This window comes from Chenopodium quinoa, unplaced genomic scaffold (assembly GCF_001683475.1).
Source record: "Chenopodium quinoa cultivar QQ74 unplaced genomic scaffold, ASM168347v1, whole genome shotgun sequence".
Classification (NCBI taxonomy): Eukaryota; Viridiplantae; Streptophyta; class Magnoliopsida; order Caryophyllales; family Amaranthaceae; genus Chenopodium; species Chenopodium quinoa.
In genome coordinates this window covers 4,803,426-4,829,819 of record NW_018744626.1, presented here as the reverse complement: position 1 = coordinate 4,829,819, position 26,394 = coordinate 4,803,426, and the positions used below count along the sequence as shown (strand labels likewise).

The window sequence follows — 26,394 nt, the reverse complement described above, 5'->3', positions numbered from 1 at the left end:
AATACTACATATTGTTTTAAGTTATATATATTGTGAAGGAGTAAAAATTATAAAAAGTTAATATTGTGAAAGTATTATATGAGACGAATCTAACAAGATTTCGCATGATTATATTTTGTCTAACGTATAAATTATATTATATGGTCAAACAAGAGTGATGAATAGTGCAAAAAATCCATAGTTGCAATCTTAATAGAACGAAGGAAACATATTTTAATATTATTTCCAGTTCTTTCTCCTGCCAATTATCATACTACTTCTTCTATCACTTAATACAATGCCTCTTTTGAGCATTTATTCCTCACATAATAAAGAGAAAGAGACATTATATTAAATGAGGGAGGGAATAGTACATTATTCTTCCATCAATCCTATTATCTTCTTTTTATTATGGAATATTTTCTACTATTTCTTTTAAAATTTTTGAAGAATAGTCAACTCCTCGTTATCAAAAGTCATTAATGGAATGCCTGACCCTTGGTTACTTACTTACTTGACTCAAGAATGGGTTCTTTAATTTATTTATTTATTTTTTATAGAGGATAATGAAAGGGATATCAATCATATCATATGCGATGACCGGGAAAAGTCATAGTTGTAACTTGTAAACTTGTACTCCATTCTCTTTTATCGTGTGATTTGGTTTAATCCACACATAGTTTTAGGAAAGTATTAATAGGACGTGTGTGTCTATATATATATATAAATTATTGGGATTATTACGAAACGTAGGCAGTATAAGTAATAGAGTAACAGTTTAGTAAGGTTCTACTCCCTCCGTTTTAAATACTTGTTCCATTTTTTCATGCGCAGAGTTTTAAGAAAAAATTGAAGAAAATAATAAAATATGGAAGTAGTTGGGTAGGTGGAAGAATAAAAAATTCTAAAAATTAAAGCTAGTGGGGAGAATTGGAGGAGAGAATATGAATTTAATAAAATATGATCAGGTCTATTAGGTGAGAGAAATTAATGGAGTAGTAAAAGTTTTCCAAATAAGGAAATGGAGCAAGTATTTAAAAACGGCCGAAAAAGAAAAGTGGAGCAAGTATTTAAAAATGGAGGGAGTAGCTGATACGTATACAATTCGAAAAAAATATATAAAAGGGAAAAAAAATTTGGGCGGGAAAAAAATGAAGGAGAAGCTGACACGCATACAATTCGAAAAAAGTGATAATGTCCGCGGTTATTCCTTTAGTAATATTTATAGACTATCCTACATGTTATTCTCACATTATCCCATTCTATGTGTGATATCATCAATTATTAATAACTATTTTTATTTCTGTTTTTAATCTAGACTTTTGACTTTAATTTATATATTAACCTAGTATTTCTTTTGTAAAAACAAAAAAAAAAAAAAAACACCTAGTATGTCTTATATTTTTGCTAACCACTAAACCACATAGTATAATCACTTCACAATTTGAGTAATAGGGCTTACAGTGCTAAGCAAATAGATTATTTTAACGGAAGTAATAAGATTACTTTAATGGAAAAATGGAGTTAGCTCTCATAATAGTTACTCTCTCTGTCCCTAATTGTTTGCTCCACTTTCCTTTTTAAAGTATCCCCAAAAAATTATCCCATACTATTTTTGACATGTTTTTCCACTTGTACCCTTTGTCCCTAATTGTTTGCTCCACTTTCCTTTTAAGCCTGGTTATTTGACATTGAAAACATATTTGAGTTTTATAAGTCTGAAATTGTTGTTAAAGCAAATTCTTCTTGCGGGGATATGAGAATAGGATTAATGGACAGCCGCTTTGTCAACGATTTCTCCGGAACCACAGTCCCAACAACACTATATTGGGATGGTCCAGCTTCATATATTCAGGCCAATTCAGCAGTTGATCATTACAATTTTTATTGTGCAAATCAGAGTGGCGATAACAGTTGTAACTGCAACATCTTCTACGAAGGAAACCCCTATCTTCCATATGGATGTCAACGTAAACAAACTATCTCATAAATTATTTAAACATCCTTTAAGTTGGACACTCTTTGGATGTAAACTAATCAACTCCTTTTTTTTTTTTTTGTTCTAGTTGCAAGGGAATGTAGGAAGTGCAGGCATCGTTGTGTTGAGAATCTTTTTAATCTAAACCCTAACAAACCTCCTTATTACTGCAGGAAAAATCCATTGTACAAGTGGGAATCAATACTTGGTAAGAACTTGGTTGACTAATGCTCAGTAAATTAAACGATTTACTTAGTTTTAAATTGCTAGTTTTCTTGTAATCAGTTTATGACTTTCCGTAAGTTTAAGCTTCTGGTTATGATTCCATGTAAGCTTTTGCAGCTTAGTACGTATAGAAAGTTAAGACGACATAACTTTCTATACGTATTTGTGATGCTTGTTTCAGCTTTTGGTTATGACTTCCTGAAACAAGCTTTTGGTTATGACCTCTATTAATCCAAAGACGACATAACTTTCAATACGTATCTGTGATGCTTGTTTCAGGATTCAGCTTAGGCATGGGATTGATTGTGTTGCTCTTAGGTTGCTATGGGGTCTATAGAGTGGTAAAGAATAGGAGAGAGATTCGATACAGATCTGAGTACTTTGAGAGAAATGTTGGCTTGTTGTTGCAACAACAAACATGTTCTAGTGAGGGTGCCCAGAGTACGAAAGTCTTTCTTGTAACAGAGTTGGAGAAGGCCACTGACAACTTCAACAAAAACAGAATCCTTGGTCAAGGTGGCCAAGGCACGGTTTATAAGGGTATGTTAAAGGATGGGAGAATCGTGGCCATTAAGAAGTCTAGAAAAGTAGATGAGAATCAGTTAGAACAATTTATCAATGAAGTTGTTATTCTATCTGAAATTAATCATCGGAATGTGGTCAGATTACTGGGTTGTTGTTTAGAGACAGAAGTTCCTCTGCTCGTGTATGAGTTTATTGAAAATGGAACACTTTATGACCATATTCATGATGCAAGTGGAGATTTTCATGTTACTTGGAAAATGCGTCTACAAATGGCAGCAGAATCAGCTGATGCTATAGCATACCTGCATTCATCTTCATCTGCCCCGATTTATCACAGAGACATCAAGTCCGCAAATATACTTTTGGATGCCAAATTTAGAGCAAAAGTTTCAGATTTTGGGGCCTCAAGAGCAATCGACATTGAACAGACACATGTGACTACATGTGTTATTGGGACGTATGGTTATTTGGATCCACTGAGAAAAGTGATGTTTACAGCTTCGGGGTAGTCCTTGTTGAGCTTATAACTAGCAAAAAGCCAATTTGCCCCACCAATGATGGGGGATGGATTAGTTTAGCTGTTGAATTTCTGTTCCACATGGAAAATTCTCGTCTTTTTGATCTTTTGGATCCTCGGATTTTAGATGAGGAAAAGGGGGAGGAATTTGTAGCTGTTGCTAAGCTTGCAAGACAATGCCTAAATATGAATGGAAAAGAAAGGCCTTCTATGAAAGAAATCGCGATTGTGCTAGATGAGATCAGATCATCCCATGTTCCTTGTTCAACAGAGCCAAATTCCATGGTTGGCAAGGAAGTGATGATGGAAATGAGTGATAATAAGCATGGTAGTTCAACTAAAATCTCATTCTTTCCTGGTGTTGGCACGGGTGCTTCCTCCGCTGTGGTTCAACGAGCTATGACACATACATTATGATGTAAGATACTTGAAAATCATAGCTACGAAGGTTTATGAAATTATAATCATAGCAAAATGGACTATATATTTCTGAGCATGTATTTTGTTAGGATGACCTTATCATGAATACCTTAACTAGTAATCTATTTTTCATACTTGTGCACTGTAATACTGTTAAAAACTTTGTGGTGTCAACATGTAGCTAATTGTGAACAGAAAGTATTGAGGTTTAGTTGCTGACAATAAGTAAGTCAATAAGTCTGTCAAAAAAAAAAAAAGTCAATACAGCATGGTGAGTTTCATCCCTCTTGATTTGAGGAAAGAGAACAACATTCAATATGTGTTGTTGCAGATTGACATGAGCATCCAGTATGGAGAAGATGCAGATGTGAAGGTTAAAGATTTCGATATCGATACAGATGATGATGAATAGCTGCAGCTCACTCTGACCATCCGATTAGCACAACAAAATTAGCATAATTTCAAAACTTGGCCTATTGTAAACCACCTTCCTCAATCCTCATCCTTTCTATTTTTTGTTCTTATGTTTTTCTTGGTGAATGGTGAGTAAGGGCCTGTTCCGATTGACTGAACTCAGCTGAACTGAACTGAACTGAACTGAGCTGAGCTGAACTTAGCTGAACTGAACTAAACTGAACTGAACTGAACTTATTAATTAGTGATTATTAACTACGGATTAGTGATCTTTGATTATTTATTGATTATTTATTACTATACATATGTGTATATACAAATGTACATATTAGTATTATTAATATTATTATTATTATTATTGATGATTATTATTATTATTATTATTATTTATTGATTATTATTATTATTATTATTGTTATTATTATTATTGTTATTATTATTATTATTTATTGATTATTATTATTAGTATTATTATTTCAATTATTATTGTTATTATTATTATTATTAATATTATTATTATTATTTATTGATGATGATTATTATTATTATTATTATTATTATTATTATTATTATTATTATTATTATTATTATTATTTATTACTTATTGATTATTATTATTGTTGTTGTTGTCGTCGTCGTAATAAGAGCTTAAAAGAATGAAATTTGGCTTTATATCATTAGCAATATCATTAGACGTAAATTAAGAGCTGAGCTGAACTGAGCTGAACTGAACTGAACTGAATTTCAACGGAAGAGAACAGACCCTAAGAGTAACATATAAGTCATGTATATTGGAATTTGGAACTATTGAGACTTTGAACTTTTGAAGTACATTGTTTGAAAATGCTAATTTATTTGCAAAACATAATACAGGACTTTTAAATAAAAGTATTTGAAGATTCCTTCTTTTCAAAAGAGTACGTCCTGTAATTAGGTTAATGTAATCTAGTCAATCAGTTATGTTATAAACTCCCTGTTTGACTCTTATTCAAATAAACTGTCCCATGAATGTCATCTGTAGAGTAATGCCCAGGAAGGAGTCAGGAGCAGAACAATGATCTATTTAGAATGAAGATTTTCTAGAAAATAATGCATTAATTTTTTATTTTTTATTTTTAAAAAAAAAAAAATTGCAGTGTTTGAGATGTAAAGCTTGTGTATATATTTATAAAACTTCATATTGGGATGGACTTTAGCAAGGTTAAAAGTTATCAAAATATCTAACTTATGCCCCTTTTACCATTTAACAAAGATATGCTAATTTAGTAATTCTTACGAAGTAATTTAATCGGCGGTTTTAATGTAAATTGGTAATATATATATATATATATATATATATATATATATATATATATATATATATATATATATATATATATATATTTTCCATTAATTGTAGTTGCTTAAATTTCAATATATATACATTTCTATGATATGAGTAATTTTTTTTAAACAAGGAAGACCTCATGGTGCAGTGGCATGAGGTTTGAGTGTTTTTTGTTTATTATTTTTAAAAAAGATTGACTTATAAATAAAAAGTCATTTGACTTCTTTCAAAAAAAAAAAAAGTCATTTGATGTCTACAAAGAAGTTTAAATCTAACAAATACATGACAATTGAATCAAATAAAAACATCATTTTAAAAGTGTTACGATCATTGATACAAATCGTAAGTGAATCGACCTTAATTCACGAGCTATTAAGAGCAACTTCAATGGTTGGGAAAAAGGACTAGCTTGCAAATATTAAAAATCTTGAGCTAGTAGCTAAACCATTGTTTCACATATTGTTGATCAGCTTTGGCAAGCAAATTAGCTTTGTAGAGCTAATTAGCTTGGCAAATATTTATTAGATAAAAAAATATTATTTATTTAAAAATAAATTAATTTTCAACTAGCTTAACCATTGCAGCAACAAATAGCTTGAATTATTGTAGCTTAAGAAGATGATGTGGAATGTCAAGCTATTTAATAAATTAGCCAACCATTGTAGTTGCTCTAATAAGAGTCACACTTTCTTTATTACTACCTCCGTTATATATTATTTGCAACAATTATACATTTTATCTCTATTTTATGTTAAATATTTCCAAATAATACGTAACAATGGAGGTAGTACATATTATTTTTAGGACAGGAATATGAAAGTCGTCGTTAGAAATTCAGCAAGTAGTCGAGTCGAAATAGCTGAAACCTTGTGTGAGTTTATAATTTCCCTCGCAGACGCTTAACTCTCAGCCTCAGTAGTCACTACCTTTTTTCGCCGGTAAATCGCCGCCGATCACCCACCCACCCACGCCCAGGTATTTCTCCTCCCTCTCCTCTCTTTTCTCTCATTTCGTAGTTAGGGTTCGAATTACCAAACAAAAATTGCTGAAATTGCTGTTGCTTCCCTTTCTCCTCCTTTCCTTTTTCGATGAATTACAGAATCTATAATCAATTTCAAAACCCTAATTTACTTTCTTTCTATTCAGTTTTTCTGATTCCAAGAATTTCAATTTTACTACTATCTGTTTTGAATTTAGTTTTTAATATCTTATTTTTCAAATTTAACCCTCTTTTTAAAGGAGCTATATGAGTATACCGGTTTGGATTGATTCGTGTGATATGATTCAATGCTATTATTATGCAAGATATCAATTATTCAAGTGAAAGAATTAGGCAGTATAGACTGTATAGTATTATAGAGTCTTCTGGGTTTGAATGTAATTAGTTGAGATTATTATTGAATTGATTTGAATTTTGAGCAATATGAAATGTAATACAATGTCCGTATTGCATCATATCATATACTAATATAAGTATGAGTTTATGATCTTATTTATATATATTATATAACAAGGTGGAATAGAGGTTGCTGACAGTCTAATTTACTTGTGTTTGCATTGTTCCTCCTTATGGATTGAACCTGTGATGACCCATTTAATAATGTCGAGCAGAAGAGGATTGCGGGGATAGTGTAAATGAGAATGGAATGGAGTGAGGACGACTTTACTTTCTTAAACTACCCTGTTTAATCATCAATTGGTATTCTATACTCAATGACTTTCTTTTAGTGTAGTTTATCACTTAGAAATTCCTTAGAAAACATTTGGCTTTGAATTTTAACAAGTACCTTTTCGGGTTGTGCTATTTTCAAATAAGGTTTTATCGAATTTTCTACTTGAAAATATATTTTATTATTTATATTGCTCTCCTCAATCAGGACATTACATTTTAATTTGGCTTTTGAATTTCGTCTATCTTTAGAAGTGATATTGTTCATGTATCAATGTATGTACCCAAGTTGAATTTATTGTCGTTTTTTCTTATTTTTAAGAGTGTAGCGTATTGTGTGAATTAAAGATTTAGCTTTGTTTAGTTTGTATGGTTTACTAAATTTTAATTAAGACTATGTGGTGCTACTATTTAGTTTGGCATATCAACCAGTCTTTTGTCATTTTTTTTTGTTTTCTTTATGTTTTTTTTTGTTTTTTTGTTTTTTTTGTTTTTTTGGTAGATACATTGCTCATCTGGTTTCCTTGGTTGCTGTTATTAAGCTGGATTAGAGACGAATACAGTTGAAGCTGCAATCTATCTGTTTCAGGTATACACACTATCATATTCTGGAAACTATTTTATTTTTATGGTCTCATTTTTTTTGGCCTGTGTTTATATGGGGTGGGTTTTGAATTCTATTTTAAGAATTTCCATTGGATTGAATTATAATTTTAATGCTAGAGCTGTGCTATGTGATAGATGATGATCTAGAAACGTAGATGATGATCTAGAAACGAATATAGTGGCAGAGTAGTAGGAAGAACAACAATGACATGAATTCGACTAAGCCATGATGCTGTAATTGACCATTGTTTCACTATGAAAGAAAAAAGAAAATCCTCTTAAGGAACAGGTTATTGATATGTAATATTTAGTTCTTAGAATCCAAAGTAAATGATTAATCCCCTTGCAAAAAATTATTCTTAAGGCTGACATATGGATTCTCTTGGTTGGTATGGTAGAATATGAAGGCTGAAAGATTTGGAGAGAAAAACAAGAGAGTTAGGTTGGTAAATTTAAGGTGCAGCTGGGGAGTTTTTGCCAAATACGGATTAGTTAAAAGTGTAATAAATCAAATTAACAAACTACAACACTTTTTGATGCCTAAACAGACGTCTCTTCTTAATATTGTCATTAGTTATTAGGTTTATTAGTGTGTATATATCTATAATCCTTTAATCAATCAATAAAAGCCTTGATCCCATAAGTGGGGTTGACTACATGAACCAATAGTGATTATTTCCCATAGTCATCTACAAAAATCCTCCTCCGCCACGGCGCCACCCATTACGACCAAATACCTTATTCTCTTGCAATTCCATTTTTGTGATAAAGCTCACAAATTCCTATAATATTTCTATAATCCTTCAAGTCACTAATTACTTCTTGGGGGTGATAAAGGAGCTAAGGGAACCAATTTTTGTAGCAATAAAGGTGCTCTGAGACTAGGCTTAATTGCATGTGGGTAGAATTAACTAAATTACTATAAGAAGCTTTTCACAAGGCACTTTTGTAATATTTTTAGTGTATTGGCAATTGCAATGATCATTCACTCATGAATCGTATCTTAATTTGCAAGAAGTTGCCCATTTGTATGAGATAGGTAATTTTAGAGCATGCTATTGCTTGGAGAGAAAATATGAAGATAAGATTTATGCAAAGCTAGAATAAACGAAAAGGGCCATGTTGAAGCAATTTAAAAAAGGTGGATATCACTTGATTTAACACACTTAAAATGGGGTTAAGACTTGAGAGATTGTTAGGAGTATAATTAATTGGGTGATAAGCTTTAAATAAGGGTAAAAGTACAACTTTAACCCAAAAACTTTCCAATTATAGTGTATTGCAAATATTGTGACAAATCTATTTGGGGAAGTGTTGCAAGTATTTAAAACGGAGGAAGTAAGTGTATAATCTTCTTTTTAACTATTTCCTTTTCATCATGATATTTGTCTTTATCTGTCGACTTTAACAACTTTACTCCTTTTAGGTGTCCTTTATTTTTTCATAACCCATGTCCAGATGTGTGTTGACTCAATGACGTGTACATTATTAATTTATTATAGAGAATCAACCATTGGCTTTGGCATTTCCTTAATACCCACTACCCAGTATAAATCAGCCCAAAACAAATTAGCCCTAGGTAATGTAGCCTTAATTTCAAGCATTAAGAGTTAGACCTGTAATATAAACATAGAAACACCCAAGGGGAGCAAAATTGAGATGTATACCAAATCGTACATTTGATGGTTAAAAGTCGGGAGAAAGTACAACAATAACATGTATGAATTGCATATTTTAATGTGTCATCTGTGCACTACCACAAATCTAACATTATTTGTCAAAATCCTTTCTTTGAAATTCAATGATTTATCAGCAATCTTACCGGTTAATATTCTGTCCAAGTAAATTCAAATTGAAATGGTGATAAGCTTTTGGTAGGAAAATATAGTGATAAGTGATGAGTCCAACAAGCATAAAAGAAGTATCACCTGACAGTAACAGACCAATTAACCATCTATTATTGATGTAGTTTATTGAATAATTATTTGCAAAACTAATGTATATAGTAATTATATGCTAAACCAAAATTATAAGTCTTAACAGAAGCGATAAACCTACTGTAAATTAATGTTGTTATTTTTTACTAACAAAAATTGATTTCAATATATGTTCAATTAAAAAACCAAGCAATTTTTCTTTTGTGCTAAATGCTAATATGAGTAATCATTTGCCATTTAAACTACATCTCTTAGCTGGATGTTCCTAACGCAATTGATTTCTGTTTCCTAAACACTTATAGAATCATCAACTAAAAGTTTAAAACACAATGAGTTTTTATTCTAAATTTTAAAATTACTGCTACTACATGCTAGTTTTAGGTGAGCCTGAGTACACAATACATGTCTTTTATTAATTAATTGTCATAAACCTGCGTCATAAACTCTTTTTTTTTTTTTTTAATCTCTCGCTCCAAAACCCTAACTAATTTGCTTTTTGAAGCTGAAGAAATTTAAATGGCAGATTTAATGCCAAAAACAGAGACAGAAAGACCAGTTGCTGTTAATAATGGTAATAATGGTGTTGTAAAGAACAAGAAGAAGAACAAAGAGGTTGCTCCCTTCGGAAATTGCAGGAATTACTATGGCTATCGTGTAAGTTCTCTTTCTTTCTTTTTTTTTTTTTCTTTTCTTCTTTTTTCAAAGTTTAGGGATTTTCTGGAAATGTTTAGATGTGTAAAGATTGTATAAACTTATGCCCAAATGCTATTTTAATTTTTATTTCATTTTCATTGATAATTATTTATTAAAACTCTTTTTCTGTGATAAATTTATTTCATGGTAGTTCACTGTTTCTTCCTAATGAATTTTGTTAAATTTGGCCGATTGTAGCAACATTAGGTTAGAAAAATATCTGGGATTTTGATTTATGCTGCTAGAAGTTAATTTTTGCTAATAAATTCTAGTGATGTTTATTGTATGAAAATTTTATCTGCATGGAAATTTTACTGTGATTAATGATCTATAATTTTGAAGAAGGTACAATTTCACCTTTTATGATTAAAGTAATGCTGACTTCTCCCTGATTATGCTTCCTCGTGTCATGGTAATTGAGTAGAGTTAAATTGTATGCTTCAAATTCAAGAGTGTCGAGTAATTTCACACTGAGATTCTAGCACGTTTGTATGAAGATATTGATATAGTTGTAATTGTATGGTAAATCATTGGAAGAGAGGGGGAGAGGGATGAACTCCGAGCTTTCAGAAGAAACATCTTTTTTAAAAAAATTCTGGATCTTTTCACAACGTATGCTATTGAAAATGTTTGTTTCTGTTTTGTTTCCTAGTTATTACCAAAGGGATGTATTGTGTAAATTTCTAAGTAAGGCCTTTACTGATGTTTATATGTCCTAGTTTAGGGAAGTTTCATTCTTATGCCTTTATTGAGTCAGGATGTGAAATTATAATGTTAGACAATTTATGTATCTTGGGGTGGTTGTATGTACATCGTTTGGTTTTGTTTATCTTTCTTGAAAATGTCTAATTGGCTCGCTGGATTGATAGTTGAATTTTCATGTCCTGAGATCCTGCAATTAAGTTTAAGTGATAAATCAGGTTGGACATGACGTTGAGGAGGATCCACGGTTCAAAGTACTGAAGAAGGAGTGGTTTCAAGGCAAAGATTGTCTTGACATTGGTTGCAACAGCGGATTGATAACTATTAATATTGGTAAGGATCAATGCATTTTGGCTTTCAATTTAGCATGCAAATTTTCAATTCTGATCTATTTTCAATTCAATTGTGATTTGCAGCAAAGAAGTTTGACTGTAGGACTATTCTTGGCATTGACATTGATAATAGTATGTCTCTAAAACTCCAAACTGGCTTTAGCAGGGTAATATCATACGTCATTGATGATACATGATGTAATTTGTAATTTGGCGGTTTTCCTGTTCCTAAGTCATCAATATCTTGTGGTAATGATTTGTGCCTTGACCGTTTTGCTAGTAGCCCCTTAGTTTGGACAAACTTTTGCATGTGCCCGCAAACTTCTGCTTAGTTCATAATTGCTTCAAAAAAATTTCTCTCTAATTGATACTTTTATTGACCTATTGACTTTTAGCACATATTGTTTGACTGCAATGATGTCAGGTGCAATGGTTCTTTAGCAAGGGTACTTTGTGTTCTCTTCACTTGGTCACTGACTATAATGTCACCATAGCTGGGGTATCTGCGGGAGTGAATTGGCTTTGATTGAGGACAAAGCTCTTCTGTGTATTGTTGTAAAATGTTATTTGGATTCTTTGCTAACCTCAAAGAGTCATAGGAGTTTCATAGCTACATCAAACCAAGCCATTTTCCTACGAAATGACAAAGAAATTGCTTTTTACAATGTTTTCTGTTGCAAATGTTGACGAACTTAGTATCTTAAGACACGATGTTTCACTAAGCTGATCCATGTTCAATCAGCCTGACTTGTGCATTCAGCCCCTTTAAGAAGGAATTGCTTTAGGCACGATGTTTCACTAAAGTTGAGAGGCTTTTGGTGTTGTCTTTTAGAAGAGTTTTTGTTATTTTATAAGAGGTTGTAATTATCTTTTCAAATATTACTAGCTGTGTATTTTAGCTTCTTCCTTAACTTTCTATGTATATTATTGTTTAGATAGAGATTTAAATGCATCTTTGCTTTTATATATCATAAATTTTAACATGGCTTAATGATCCATATTACAATCATTTTCTGTTAAAGCATGTTTTCTTTACTTCCATTTGGGGGTTGTAGAGTTATTCTTTTTGTAGGACTCCTATTTAGTTAATTATTGTACTAGTTATCATACTCTCATTTGGAAATTGGATGGTGATGCTCTTTGTAAGATTCCTACTGAGTTAACTTTTATCTGTCAATATCCTTCTTCCCTGCATTAAACTTATAATTCCTATGCTTTGTAGATCGAATCAAAGATGCTTGGTGGCGCCTTCGGAAGATGGTAAGAGAAGAGAAAACTGGAAATGGATGTGTTGGGTCCTCCAAGACAAGGGTTAAGGGTGTGAATGAATCGGAATGTGCTGAAACTTGTTCCACAAGTACAAAGGATGATGAGACTGATACTCTCTCGGTGGATAGAAATCTTCTTGACATTGTATCTTTTCGATGTGAAAATTTTGTTCTTAGTTGGGTCTCACTTCCCCTTGAAAACAATGATACCATTCTGTGGTAAGATTTATCTCTGTATATATTCACAGTATACACTTGGATAAACCTATTATCAAGTATGACTATGAGGACTTACCTGAAATTTGGATAAGTTAAGCAAAAGAATCACATATGCTTCTTCAATTTACTCGCTTCCTTTAAAAAATATACTACTATATAGGATAATTGTGACATGCTACGATGTCCCCGTTTTTGCTTTTTTTTTTTTTTTTTTGAGATGAAATTGATGTGACTAAAATGAGATGAGTATCACAATTGCAATGAAAAGTAATTGAATCGAGGATATTGACTATATCAACACTGAATTTTTATTCTTGCTTCCATTACCTGTAATAGTAACTTGTTTTTTCATTGATGGATTCCCTTATGTGTAATATGCAGTTTGAGTGTGACAAAATGGGTTCATTTGAACTGGGGTGATGAAGGATTAATATCGTTATTTGCAAAGTTTTGGAGACTCCTCCATCCGGTATGTGTATTTGTTCATTGTATTTTTTGTCTTAGTAAATAAAAGCCCATTCATTTTAGGCAGTTATGCTATTCTCTCATAGATAGTGTTGAATGGATCTTTTTTATGAGCAGGGTGGCATTCTTGTCTTGGAGCCTCAGCCATGGGAATCATATTACAAGAATCGTCTTACAACTGAGGTGGTTATTTGTTTATACTTCTCATCCATTTTATAACAGTTAATGGTATTTAAAAGTAAACTGTTCTTAAATCACAAAGGGCTAAATTCACACTTGAATCTTATAGACATGTCAATTCAACACAGGCATGTTTGTTGAGAGTTATACGACACTTAGCTAATTCATATATTTTTACATCATATTTTTACTGGATATGACTCTTTAATTAAGTATGTACAAAAAAAATGACTTGGCATTGACAGCATACAAATTGAACAATCACTTATCCATATCAGGATTAATTTTTGTACCGGAAAAATACTATTTAGTTTATAATCCAACATAGGGATGTCAGTGTGGCAAAGATGGGTCCCAGTTTGCCCGGTGGTGGTGGGTGGAATCAGGGTAAAAATGATATCCGCCATGAGTGATGGGGGTGGGGGTGGTTTTTGGGTGGTACCTGTCCCATCACCCTTCCTCCCGCCCCAAGTCTATTCGCCCCATACCTACATCAGTGCATCCATATGTAATATTAAGAGTGTGTGTGTGTTTTTTTGGTTATATGTTATAGTAAGTAATATTTGGTTTTTAGAGGTGGGTTTGGGGCAGGAGTTAGGTTGGTGTGGATATCCAGGCAGGGGTGGGGTGGGGATGATTTTAGATTTGTACCCGTCAAGGTGGGGATGGGTATGGATTTTGGACACGTGGGGATGGGGATGGAAAGACAAACTGCCAAAGTCTGCCCTGCCTGCCCCATTGACATCATTCCAACACATTGTTTTTTCATAATTGTATTTAGTTTTTGGTAAATATTACGATTATCTTGTGCACATATGAAACTTGTATTTTACAAAATCAACATTCAAGGGTCTATAAGAAGACCTCCTTCTAAAGTAGTGTTGAGTTCTTTCCACATGTAAATTTATGCGTAACTAGTCCCGCTTGTTTGATATTGTGCTTGGCTATGTCCTATAGCAACGTATTACGTACCATGAATACACATATTAAATTAAATGCTTTTCTGTTGCAGATCACGCAGATGAATTACAATAATATAGTATATAAACCCGATTTCTTCCAGGAGATGCTTCTTGATAAGGTCTCTAGCCATTTCTCAATCCATTGTGTAGTTGACTTTAAGTAATGCTCATTTTTTTAAGCTGCTCAGTTCCATAGCTTTCATTAATGATCTAATTTCTGTTTATTTTTTCATAAATGGTTGACAGATTGGATTCAGAACCGTTGAACAAGCAACGATGAGTGTATCAGGTGCAACATTGGGTTTTGATAGAGCTGTTTTAGTTTTTCGTAAATAAGTAGTGAAGGCAAATATATCTGTTTGCAAAATTTTTAGGTTTATATGATTCATATTAATGTATCAAAAACAGTAGCTACTATAACTCAAAAGTTTTATTCTTTTAACCAAGTAATTGGTGCTGCTTGAGGTACTTGGTATTTTTGCCACTGATAAATACTAGTATTATCTTATACAGTTATACTTTGTATACCTTCAATAGAAACTTCAATAGAGTACATGATGGCCAAAGTAGGAAAACAGGAAACTTTTTTTATTGAATTAGCTCCCTTGGTATGATAAATTTAGACACTAGCTTTGATGTGAGAACTATACCCAGTTTTCGCATCATTGGCTCTATCCCACAGCATCACTCCTCCATACTTGCCACCAGATCCCTTAACAAATGGGAGCACTTGGTTTATAAGTGTTTGTGTTTGAACAAAGCCATTGTTAGCAGCATCATTTGAAGCAGGTAACCCAACAAAGAACATCTTAGCTGGGATTTTTGAGGTCCATGTTTTCCAAGAATTCTTGAAATTCTCAGGATTACTAACATCATATTCACAAGAAGGATTGTTGTAAAACTGTATCCAAACGTAGTCGAAAAGACCAGTATTTAGGGCGCCATTGAGCTCTTTATCAGGGAAAGGACACTGTGGTGCAGCACTTAGGTATACTTTCTTCCCTGATTGAAGGCCATGCTCGGCAAGTCTCCTTGCTAGCGGAACATAATGAGGTGTTCCCAACTCGATGTCGAAATCTATGCCATCTAATACCGCATCACCTGGTGAAAAAGAAGTTGGAACATTATCTTTCAAGTTTCATTTAACCATCTGGACTTGTGTACTCATTTGTAGAAAAACTTAAAGTTTGATTTATGTATAATAATTATTTAAAAATTGTATCAATTTTGTTATTAATGAAGAAATTTGCATTTTTGGGAACAACTGAGAAACAGCATGTAGAAATTTTAGCATAAATTTTATTTTATTTTTCTTTTCAAAACCATGCATACCTAATGGCCGAGAATTGGATCGGCCTCCAAGGAAATGATCCCACAAGTAATCAGCGACGCGTCTAGCATCATCAGTTGATGAAAGCGAGTAGGTACCAGTACCACCTCCGATGGAGAGCATGACCTTAATCCCCATCCGTTGGCAGTTCCTGATGCCAGTGCTCACTTTACGACACCCGCCATTGGCAGGATCACAATGACCAGCCAAGTTAATTTGGGGTGTTTGGCCATTCCCAAATGTTGAGAGAAATGCTATGTTAACATATTTGTATAAGCCACTGTTACATGTAGCTGTTAATGTTCCCTCATCCTCATTTTGGCCCCAATATATGGCAATTCCTCCTGCATTGGCTTTCAAGGGTAAGGAAATGAACAATGAGATGGTTAATGCTAGCAAGAAAAAAGGTGATGAGCAAATTTTGATACCCATAATTTATTTTCTTTGAGGTATACTAAGGCTTAAAAGTATGATTCTATTTTATAGGGGAAGAAAAGTTGAAAGATAGTTTAAGGCCAAAGTCAAAAGTCAAGTCAATTAAACAAATGTGCTTGACTTCTAAGTCAACTTTGATGACCAAGTAATTAGGAAAAACAGTACTCGTACAATTAGTTGGAAACTTTCCCAACTACAATTCTTGTGCACCTTTAAGACCTAGTAATTCCTTCGTCCCAAATTCACGTGTAGGTTTCTTCTTAACACCGATATTCTCGTAAAAAACCTTAGTTTAGGATATATATTTATTGGTGAGCTCTTTATTGATTCACCTATATAAAAAATATAGTGGAAGTATGTAAGGAATATGAAAGAACAAATAGACCTTGTTTGATAGAGAGATTTTTGAAAAGTTTTTAGCTTATTGAGTATTATTAGAGGTTTGAGCCGTTTGATTATAGTTAAAAGTTAATTTGGATGTTTGGTAAATAACTAATCAAAAGAGCTTCTTAGGCTCAAAAAGCTCTTTTTTAAAAAAACTCATTATAAGAGTTTATTGAATCATTAGCTTTTTGGGTATTAAATACACAAAAATAGTTAAAAATTAACAGTTATTTGTCTAACACTTTTACACAATAAGTTATTTACAACTAGCTAGTCAAATTAGCTAATATAACTAGTTAACACAATCAGCTAACCGCTAATCACCAAATAGGGCCATAGTCTTCTTTCCACCATTTCTTTTCCCACTCTATTTCTCAATGAATTGATGTCTTGACTTATATTTTGAAATTAATCATGATTGTAGAAATTTAAGACAAAGAACCTAAAAGATGGTCCACTACCTAACTTATTTTCTTGAAAGCGTGGAGACTTTGCGTACGGAGTATAACAGAATGGACGAATGGCTGTAAATGTGTTGTTGATTGTCATAACTCATAATGGGTGTATAACTTCTAAAAAGTAAAAAATTTCAATTCCACTTTGAAAATCTTTTAAAGTTCATTGACATATCTAAAATGGAGGATTTTTATTTTAGACTTATTATATACTAAGATGATCGTTACATGTCAACTAGGTTGATTGATAAAAGTTTTGGAGTTAAAGTTTAAGGGGTGGTATTCAAGACTTGAGATTGAATCTCTTCTACATCAGTGTCTTTGCAATTCTCTTTACACCCAAAGAAATTATTGGGATGATCAATATTAAAATTATATGTGAATCAAAGCTATTTACCTATTGACTTATTCATATAAATATTCACTATTGTGTAAAAAGTAATTTTGAAAACTTAATACAATATTAATTTACATCACCGTTTCTAATTAAATTTATTAAATACGTCATTGTGCAGTCCAACATTAACATAACTAAAAACAGCTATTATGTATTACAACATAACCCAATTAGGCAACTTATATTATTCATACATTTATTTTGATAGAAACTTGCTTAGATACATTATTATTGACCATACTAAGAAAATTTAGTTTTTTTTTGAAGAAAAATTAGTATTTAGCAAGCACTAATATAAGCTAGACACTAACACTATCCTTGATGACTTTACTATAGCCAGTTCTCACATCATTAGCTCTATCCCAAAGCATAACTCCTCCATATTTGTCACCAAATCCCTTAACAAAAGGGAGCACTTGGTTCATAAGTGTTTGTGTAGGAACAAACCCACTTCCGGCGGCGGCTTTCGAGGCAGGCAACCCTACAAAGAATTTCCTAGCTGGGATATTTGATGTCCATGTTCTCCAAGAGTTCTTGAACTTCTCAGGATCACTAGCATCAAACTCACAAGGAGGGTTGTTGTAAAATTTTATCCAAACGTAGTCGAAAAGGCCGCTGTTTAGGGCACCATTGAGCTTTTGGTCAGGGAAAGGGCACTGTGGTGCAGCAGTTAAGTATACTTTCTTCCCTGATTGTTTGCCATGCTCGGTGAGTCTTCGTGCTAGTGCTTGGTAGTGTGGCGTTCCTAATTCGATGTCGAAATCTATGCCATCTAGTACGGCATCACCTAGTAGAAAGAAGATGGATGCATCATGTTAGTTAAGGGAATGAAAAATGGAGGCAAAACAAAGCATCCCTATATAAGAATTAGGACACCCTTTTGTTCATTTCAAGTATTTTATTTTTCAATTTGTATATTGAAATTATTATATTGAGAGATGATGAATGAGCAATATAAAGTTCTCTAGAAATGATAAAATTTCATTGGATTCAGCACAAGCCCAGCTCGAAGAAGAGTCTGACTACATATAAGTCCAACAAGGTTTCATTTCAAAACTAATTTGTGATAGGTGAGGTATTCCACTAATCTTATATGTTAGTCATTCTCCTTCTTATATGTCCGTGAATTTCTCAAAAAACTACCAGTATTACTTAATTAAGTTCAATAATTTGGATTATTGTTGTACACTTTTCCTCAAACTTTTTGTTTTTTTTTCTTTTATAAAATTGTTTTGCATACAAATAAATTGCATTATCAAAAACATGCATACTTCCATGTACAAAGTTCATGAAATATACCTAGTGGCCAAAAGTTGGATTGGCCTCCAAGGAAATGATCCCACAAGTAATCGGCGACGCCTCTAGCATCATCGGACGATGATAGAGAGTAACTCCCGTCGCCACCACCAATGGAGAGCATAACCTTAATCCCCAAGCTTTGGCAATTTCGGATGCCAACGCTCACTCTTTGGCACCCACCAGAGTCAGGGTCACAATGGCCCGCCAAGTTGACCTAAGGAGTTTGGCCACTCCCAAATGTTGAGAGAAAACCTATGTTAACATACTTATATAACCCACTTTTACATGTTGCTGTTAATGTACCCTCTTCCTCATCTTGGCCCCAATACACCGCGATTTCTCCAGCTTTGGCTTTCAAGGGGAAGCTAGCAATGAAAAGAGAGGTTGTCAAAGCTAACAAGACAAATGATGAACTTGTGTTTTTCACACCCATTGTTCTTGGCAAGTATTGATTTGAGTTCTAAGGCTAGGAATTGCATGCTAAGTCTAATTTATAAGGCTAAGAAGTAATCCGGCCTTTAGTCAATTAGTCCAAATGATACAAGTTGTTCATGTACGGAGTATACTATTTTGAAATGTCTTTGTCACACACTAGTCCAAAATGTTAAGCTTTATAATTGTACATACAAAATAGTACTATGCTTCAGCTTCTTAATACGCCACTATAATTTTATAATTTTTAACTAACTTTGATTGAGAAGAAAGGATACAAATAAATGGTCAATTATTGACCTTCTTTTTTTTTTGGTGGTATAATTGTCCTTTACTAAGATCATGTGACTTCTATTTTCAAACGGATACGGTAGATTTGCGGGTCTTGGTGAAATAATTAGATTGGCCTATAACATGAAAAGAGAACCAGCTTTATGGGTTAGATTATTTTAATGTGATGATTATTAGTACTAGCTAGTACTAAACTAGTAATTGTAGTTACTTGAAGCCACCCATTTCACAAGTAATCAAAATGTGGTAAGTACCGTAAGATGTTTGAATGCAATGTAATCCATTGAAGAAAGAAAATGTGCACCCTTAACAAAAGTGTGCACTCAAACAAGAAACAACCAATTTTCTCGTACAATATACTGGCATACTACACATGATATCCGAGAACGAAAATTAAACCAGTTTATCATCACAATTTTATCATACAAACACGAAAAATGGAACCAAGAACAAGTAGCTAGTACAAGGTGCATCACAATGCCATAGATTAGCTATTGCTTTATCCATTAGACATCTATAAGGGGTATGATAAACGTGGTTTTAAGGGTTCAGATTTTAATTTAATGTTTTTACATAGAGCACTAATCAAAACTTGATAGCATTGACCAATGATTATGACTTTGTTATAAGTTTCAAGAAAATTTTAAGGAATATATATCATAATTGTTAATTCAAACGCCTCTTAAAACAATTGTATTCAAGTTTTGTTCATAAACTTAATTGAATGACTGGTATCTATCCTTTCATCCTAAGATATATTCTAACGAAAACCTCGAGTGATATGTGCCATGCTTATACTTACAATTAATGTTTGTAACTCAAAATATGCTCTTTCTGATCCAAAATACTAGTCGTTTTAGCTAATTGCTTGATTTTGATCCGTTTTACAATAACAATGTACCATTTGTGAGCTAGGTAATATCTTTGATTTTTCAAAAATGATTTAGTTTTTTGAATCATGGAGTACTTACAGATTGACATAAGATGCTGATCAAAAGAACAAGATATAATTATAAAAGAATTTTATTAACGGAAACTAACATTGAATAAGTCAGACGACATTTACAATAACAATTGGCCTGAATAGATAGTATGATCTAATCAGATAGGTTGAGCCATTGATAATAATGTAAAAGTACAGAAATAATTTAGCTACGATAATTAGCAGATGGAACAAACAAATTACACATACAATAATTTTAACACCTAACTCGTCCAAACTAATCATCAAATTCTACCTTTCTCTGCAAAGTCCACTCCGGTGGTCATCTATATATACAGGTCCGAAAAAGGACGTACCCCTTGGTTTTGATGGGTTAGGACAAATTTGACATGAACTGCAGAGTCAGCTAGAATGGATAACCAGCTTTTCTGCTACTAATCGGATGCCTGCAGTCTGCTGGAAATCATATTGATTCAAGGAGATGAACGCATCAACAAAAGTTCCAGCTGTGAACAAACAATCGAGTTCCGGAGGATCAAACGTACTGAAAAGAAGCTTTTGCTCAGCACCTGAAGCAGCTTCTCTTTGGCAAATTTCGGTACCATACTTTGCAATATCTTCAGTTACAACAGTAGGTATACTGCAAAAGGTGAAGACCATGCACAGATTAAAAAATCAAAAATTACTTATTAGCAACCTACCTATAGTAAAGGAAAATCCCTTCAGTGGAAAATAACTGCTTTAGACCCTCATTATACGGCACTAGTATTACATTAGAGGACTGTAGAAATCTTACTCCATATTTAACCGACCAGACACCAGTGGGTTGGGAAAAAAATGCCAAAAAATTCCCTATTTTTACTACATTTCTCTTGAGATATTTATGTGTTCTGACATCATGAAATTGAGTTTTTCTACATCATAATTGCATAGTGACAGAGTGATATACATGAGGATAAGCAATAAAAACTACGATTCAGGACCTGGAGGTATATTTCAGATAGAAGATTGAGGAGAGCAAACTTACTGGAGTCGTATAGTAGGGAAGTTCCAGTATCCATTCTTTCTGACTACCACGGGCCTCCAATCAGATGTGCTACCAGACTCTGCAAACAAACTCTGTGCATGATTATCACATGCTTCGAGAACTTGACATACGCTTGGAGGGGCATCTACTACAAAGCTCAACCTAGGGCGGCCTGCCTGATCTACAAACCTTGTACTAATTCCAAATCTCACTTTCAGATGGGTACAGTGAAGTTTGAGTAAAACAGTATCATGCAGTATCTGAATCCTACGACTCCCGCGATAAAATGGGACTAGAGATGCACTGATCAAAGGAATGGAAACATCCTCAGGAGTTAAATAAGCAGAATCGCTGCAGCCCTCAAATATAGTTGATAGGCGAGACATCCCTGGGGATTCAGTTATAGGTCTTTTTTCTTCTGCATCATCTTCTTGAATGGCATCGTCCATTATTTCCTCAGAAAGCCTTCTCATGTCAAAAGGTTCCGCTTCATGTCTAATGGGCTCAACCACATTGAGTAGCTGCTCCCCCATGGTTTGATTTGAAGGGTTTTCAGGCATCGGATCTGGGTTGGGTCTACTGGGCTCAACCACATTGAGTAGCTGCTCCCCCATGGTTTGATTTGAAGGGTTTTCAGGCACTGGATCTGAATTGGGAGCATAGCTTATTTCCATGGGTGAAGTTCTCCCACCACTACGAGTTCTTCTTGTAGTAGAAGTCGGAGAAACCCAACTGTCTCTTGTAAGAATGTCTGGAAGACTTGACTCCTACACACAGGAAGAAAGAGTTATCCCATGAGGAGAATGCTAACAAGGCATTGTTAACCTCAAATACAGTCCAAAGTCCAAAATACCCCAGAGACGGTTTTTGCAAAGTAGACTACATTATAAGAAGCTAGCATTTCCCTCATTATGTTAACCTCAAATACAGTCCAAAGTCCAAAAGTTTTCGAGCTTGAAGTTGAAAGGTTATATGTGTAGAATTTTTGGTAGTAAAATTAGAGTAAAGTTAAAGTGTTGCGACAGAGAGAAATGGATGTGATAATCCAATAGAGAAAGAAAAGATATACTGACATTAAATCTGGGACATCCCAAACACAAAATGGGAAGACTATAAAGGACCACAAACTTATTCATATAATATTCTTCAATGATTTACCAAGAAACAATTTACTTGATATCTCAAATCTCAATCACCATAAGGAAGAGAGTGAAAAATAGACTTCAGAGTTCAGAGGAAAAAGCCATGGCATAGTAGATAATGGAAAACTCTAAAACCTTGTCAATAACTTTTAAGGCAACCTTCCAACCGGATGAAGGACCAGGAAAATAAATAAGTTCACAGAGGTCATGAGTTAAATTCCAGAAGACAATTCCCTTCATAACAGAGTAAATGATTCCCCACCCGGCCACCCCAACCCACTCCACTTGCGTGCACACACACACACAAAAAGATTACTTTTATTGGTGGTCCTTTCCTACAGTCCTACATTACTTTATTCAATCAAGGGATAAATTAACACCCACTTCTTGACTTTAGGCTGTGTTCTCTTCACATTATTCTAATTACTTATCCTTACTAGATTTAGGCCAAAGCATACCACACCAAAACCAGAGCAGGCCAGTGTATAGCCGTTTCTAACCTAGTTAAAGTGATTTCAGTGAGGCACACAACATTTTTCCAGATTTTTTTTATCAATTTTTATCAAGTATCACTTCGATGAGATGCCCTGAGCCTTGGGAACAGGGAAATCCATATCGCATTGTTGCACCTTGAGCTTTTATATACATTGGATTGAACCAGGCCATAACATTTTATCTTTTTTGCTTGTTAAAAAATATTTAATTTCGCATAAATAGAACTATGAAGCTTAAATATTTGGAAGGTACAGATTAAGACATATATAACAAGATCCCACTTGATTGAGTTGTTTAATATATATTATCATACAAATGCAGTCAAAGTTCAGTCAAATCAGATCATCTTAGACATGGAATAGTCACACCAGACCAGATTTTAAAATTTTCAGATTTAAACACATACATACCAGGTGAAGAGAACATAGCATTAAGAGGACAAAGTTAATGAGAAACATCTACATACTGCTTGAAGTGCCAGAATGCCAAACCTATGGAGATATAAAGCAGAATTTAAGAAACAAACTACCCTTCCCCAGCAAAGTTGAAATTGCACACTAACAAAGTAAAGCATTAATAGTCAACTACACAGCATACTTAACAAGCAGGTATTTAATTAATGAAACAAAATAAAATGAATTACCAAAAAGAGAACAGTTGCACAATACTTGAGGACTTCAAGATTCATGCGCACATCATCCAAGCTCCTGAAATCGTTGGAGAACACTTAAATAAATAAGAATTTTAAGCAGGAATCCTAAGAAAGACAATAAAAAATTGGAGAAACACATAACTCCTTGAACATAACATATTTCCTCGTTCACCATCACCAAAAAAAGAAAGAAAAGAAAAAACACAAAATCAAAAACAAAAGCAGACTATAATTGTCACAACCCATTTGTATCCAAGGCCAAAGCTAATCAGTCATAGCCAGGCTTGCTTTCTATTTAAAAAAAAAAGAAAAAAATGCCAAGATTGATGAGCCCCTAGCTTTAAGTATAAGCCAAAACAGAAGAGATTAAAGGTGTGATGAAGAGTTATATATTATGGGTGTACAGCAAACAGCAAGAACATGTAGATCGATACTAAAACAAGAAAGAACATAAAAGAGAAGAATACAATTATTCGGATATTTATATAGCTAGTGAATCTAAACACCAATTTCCACCCTTTCAATATACTAATCCAGCCATCACATAGTATGCCTGCCCCCCCCCCCCCCCCCTTTTCAATAGAATCAGAAAAAACACTATAAGTTGCTGTGTTAACACCGGTGGGTGAAAGTGGGAAATCGGCATTTTACCTATGAGTTTGATGACCCAGTCCAAAGTAAGTGGCAAGAGTGGCCATCTGAAAACCAAAAATATCAAGACATTAATTGTCAATCTCTTGCAATTTCTACCACATTTAGGCATTAAAAATTCATGATATTATCCACAAAGTGCAAATAATCTCATTTTAAAAAAAAAAAAAAATTCCTTCTCAAGGCCAAACTTTCAATTGCAAGATTAGCAACCAATCTTAATAGACAAACGAAAAATGTTGTCTTTATTGCCACATAATTCAAACTCATTACTCTGTTGGAAGCTCTGGCTTTTATCTCTTATTTTCTAAAATTCAAATTGCTTTTGCTATATAGGCCAACATACAAACCAGGAGAATCATACAGAGTTAAAAAGATTATTAAACAAACACATCATTTTGCTATTTCCTATTCAACAAGAAATGCTTCTTTCCATCAAACAAATAACTGAATTATGGTTTCAACCCCATTCCAACACGTTGTAGAAAACTTATAAGTGTTAAAAGTAAACCAAAGTGAACCTTTTTTCATCCAATTTTATAAACAAACACTTAGGGTTCGTTTGGCATTGTTGTGGTTTTTTTTTTCTGGTTTTTTATTTTTTAAAAGTATATATATGCTCCATAATGAATCAAAAATTATTTAAACTTATTAAAATCATAATAATTTTGAAAACTGACAATAGAAAAGTGGAAACATTTTTTTTTTTTTGTCTTTAATTTTCAAAAAAAACAGAAAACTAAAAATAAAAAAAATGATGCCAAACAAATCCTAAAATGTTATTTTGCTTAATTCAAACTATAGAAGTAGAACTAATCAACATACAAAGCAACAGAACAAAGAAATTATCTTAAGAGTCTTGAAGGATACCCCAAGACCTCGAAATCAAATCCCGTCTACATCATTTATCCTTTCCGGCTCTCTCTACACCAAAAATTACAATTACCTATCATAGTATAAAATTACCTTCATATTTCCAGCTCGACGACCAAATCTCTCAGTAAGCAAAGCCAAAGAATCAATTACCCCTTTCGGCTCCGGCGGCGACCGCCCAATCTCCGCAAAAGCCTCTCTAATCCGAGGACAATCAAACCTCAATATGTTATGTCCTGCCCAAATCCTCCCTAAAATTCACAAAAACTTCATCAATTAACCAAATCACAAGTCAAAATCATCCAAGAAATAGAGGAGAGAGAAAGAATGGGTACCATTCAGGATGTCGAAGATTTTGTCGGCAATGGCGGAGAAAGGAGGGGCGGAGGAGACGGCGGCGCGTGAAATACCATTGCAACGCTCCGATTTAGAGGAGATACGAGAGATATCATTAGGGCAGATAAGAGTGGAGTAGCTTTCGAGCTCAACGAGCTTCTTAGGGCAAACTAAAATAGCCCCAAATTCGAGGATTATGAAGGATTCACCTGGTTTTAATGGAATTGTTGTTTCGACATCGAAGAATGCGATTTCTGAGCGTTCTTCCGCCATTGATGAAGAGGTTCAAGGTTTTTGAGGTTTTAGGGGAAATGTTGAATTGGGGATTTGAAGAAGAAGGCGCCAAATGATGAGAGATAATAATAGTTTGTTAAAAAGAATTAGAATTCGTTACGTTTATAGGTGGGTTGCTTCTTTGATGAGGCTTGGTGTTTATACAAGAGAAGTCTCAATTTGAGTTTTAGTAGTCTTGGTAACGAAGAATATACCTTTTGAGTTTTGAGGTAGTCGGCCATTTTGGTATTCCGTGTGCTAAAGGTGTCATTTCGAGTAATTTGGTCGGATTTGGTAAAATTGAATCAGATCGGGTCTATTTTAAGGATCTGTTTTCATACGTTGAAATTCAGTTCAATTCAGTTTAGTTCAGTTCCTAATTTCCTTCTCTTATAAAATATTCATTTCAGTTCAATTCAATTTAATTCAGTTCGGTTCAGTTCAGATCACTTCAGCTGGGTTCAGTCAATGAGAACAAACCCTAAATGGGGATATATCCGTATCAATTGAAATTTGAAATCGGTCAGTTGGCCAAGACAATTTCAGACCGAGTATTTATAT

General features: G+C 33.5%; 3 protein-coding genes and 2 pseudogenes across 7 annotated transcripts; 2 read left to right on the top strand and 3 right to left on the bottom strand.

Annotated features, from left to right (window-relative positions):
• Window positions 1-1,063: 1,063 nt before the first annotated feature.
• LOC110700630 lies at window positions 1,064-4,125 on the top strand (annotated as a pseudogene).
• A 2,081-nt stretch (window positions 4,126-6,206) lies between these two features.
• Window positions 6,207-14,945, top strand: LOC110700629 (probable RNA methyltransferase At5g51130). Of its 5 annotated transcripts, XM_021878187.1 has the most exons (11): window positions 6,207-6,360; window positions 6,997-7,084; window positions 7,557-7,643; window positions 10,100-10,251; window positions 11,211-11,325; window positions 11,409-11,456; window positions 12,547-12,811; window positions 13,193-13,280; window positions 13,394-13,459; window positions 14,469-14,537; window positions 14,665-14,945. In XM_021878187.1, the coding sequence occupies exons 4-11, from the start codon at window positions 10,114-10,116 to the stop codon at window positions 14,752-14,754; spliced, it is 879 nt and encodes a 292-aa protein (XP_021733879.1). In that variant the 5' UTR covers window positions 6,207-6,360; window positions 6,997-7,084; window positions 7,557-7,643; window positions 10,100-10,113; the 3' UTR covers window positions 14,755-14,945. The 5 variants fall into 5 exon arrangements, with proteins under 5 accessions (XP_021733879.1, XP_021733882.1, XP_021733881.1 ...); XM_021878190.1 differs by lacking the exon at window positions 6,997-7,084 and having other exon boundaries at window positions 7,597-7,643; window positions 10,106-10,251; XM_021878189.1 differs by lacking the exon at window positions 6,997-7,084 and having other exon boundaries at window positions 7,597-7,643.
• Window positions 14,946-14,985: 40 nt separating this feature from the next.
• LOC110700628 (basic endochitinase-like) lies at window positions 14,986-16,214 on the bottom strand. The gene is made up of 2 exons (XM_021878185.1): window positions 15,751-16,214; window positions 14,986-15,519 (listed from the first exon to the last, which is right to left on the bottom strand). The coding sequence occupies exons 1-2, from the start codon at window positions 16,178-16,180 to the stop codon at window positions 15,038-15,040; spliced, it is 912 nt and encodes a 303-aa protein (XP_021733877.1). The 5' UTR covers window positions 16,181-16,214; the 3' UTR covers window positions 14,986-15,037.
• A 1,439-nt stretch (window positions 16,215-17,653) lies between these two features.
• Window positions 17,654-19,154, bottom strand: LOC110700806 (annotated as a pseudogene).
• Window positions 19,155-20,448: 1,294 nt separating this feature from the next.
• Window positions 20,449-26,110, bottom strand: LOC110700627 (protein NEN1-like). Its single transcript, XM_021878184.1, has 6 exons — window positions 25,560-26,110; window positions 25,318-25,475; window positions 24,352-24,398; window positions 23,692-23,755; window positions 21,412-22,178; window positions 20,449-21,024 (listed from the first exon to the last, which is right to left on the bottom strand). The coding sequence occupies exons 1-6, from the start codon at window positions 25,831-25,833 to the stop codon at window positions 20,787-20,789; spliced, it is 1,548 nt and encodes a 515-aa protein (XP_021733876.1). The 5' UTR covers window positions 25,834-26,110; the 3' UTR covers window positions 20,449-20,786.
• Window positions 26,111-26,394: the final 284 nt, after the last annotated feature.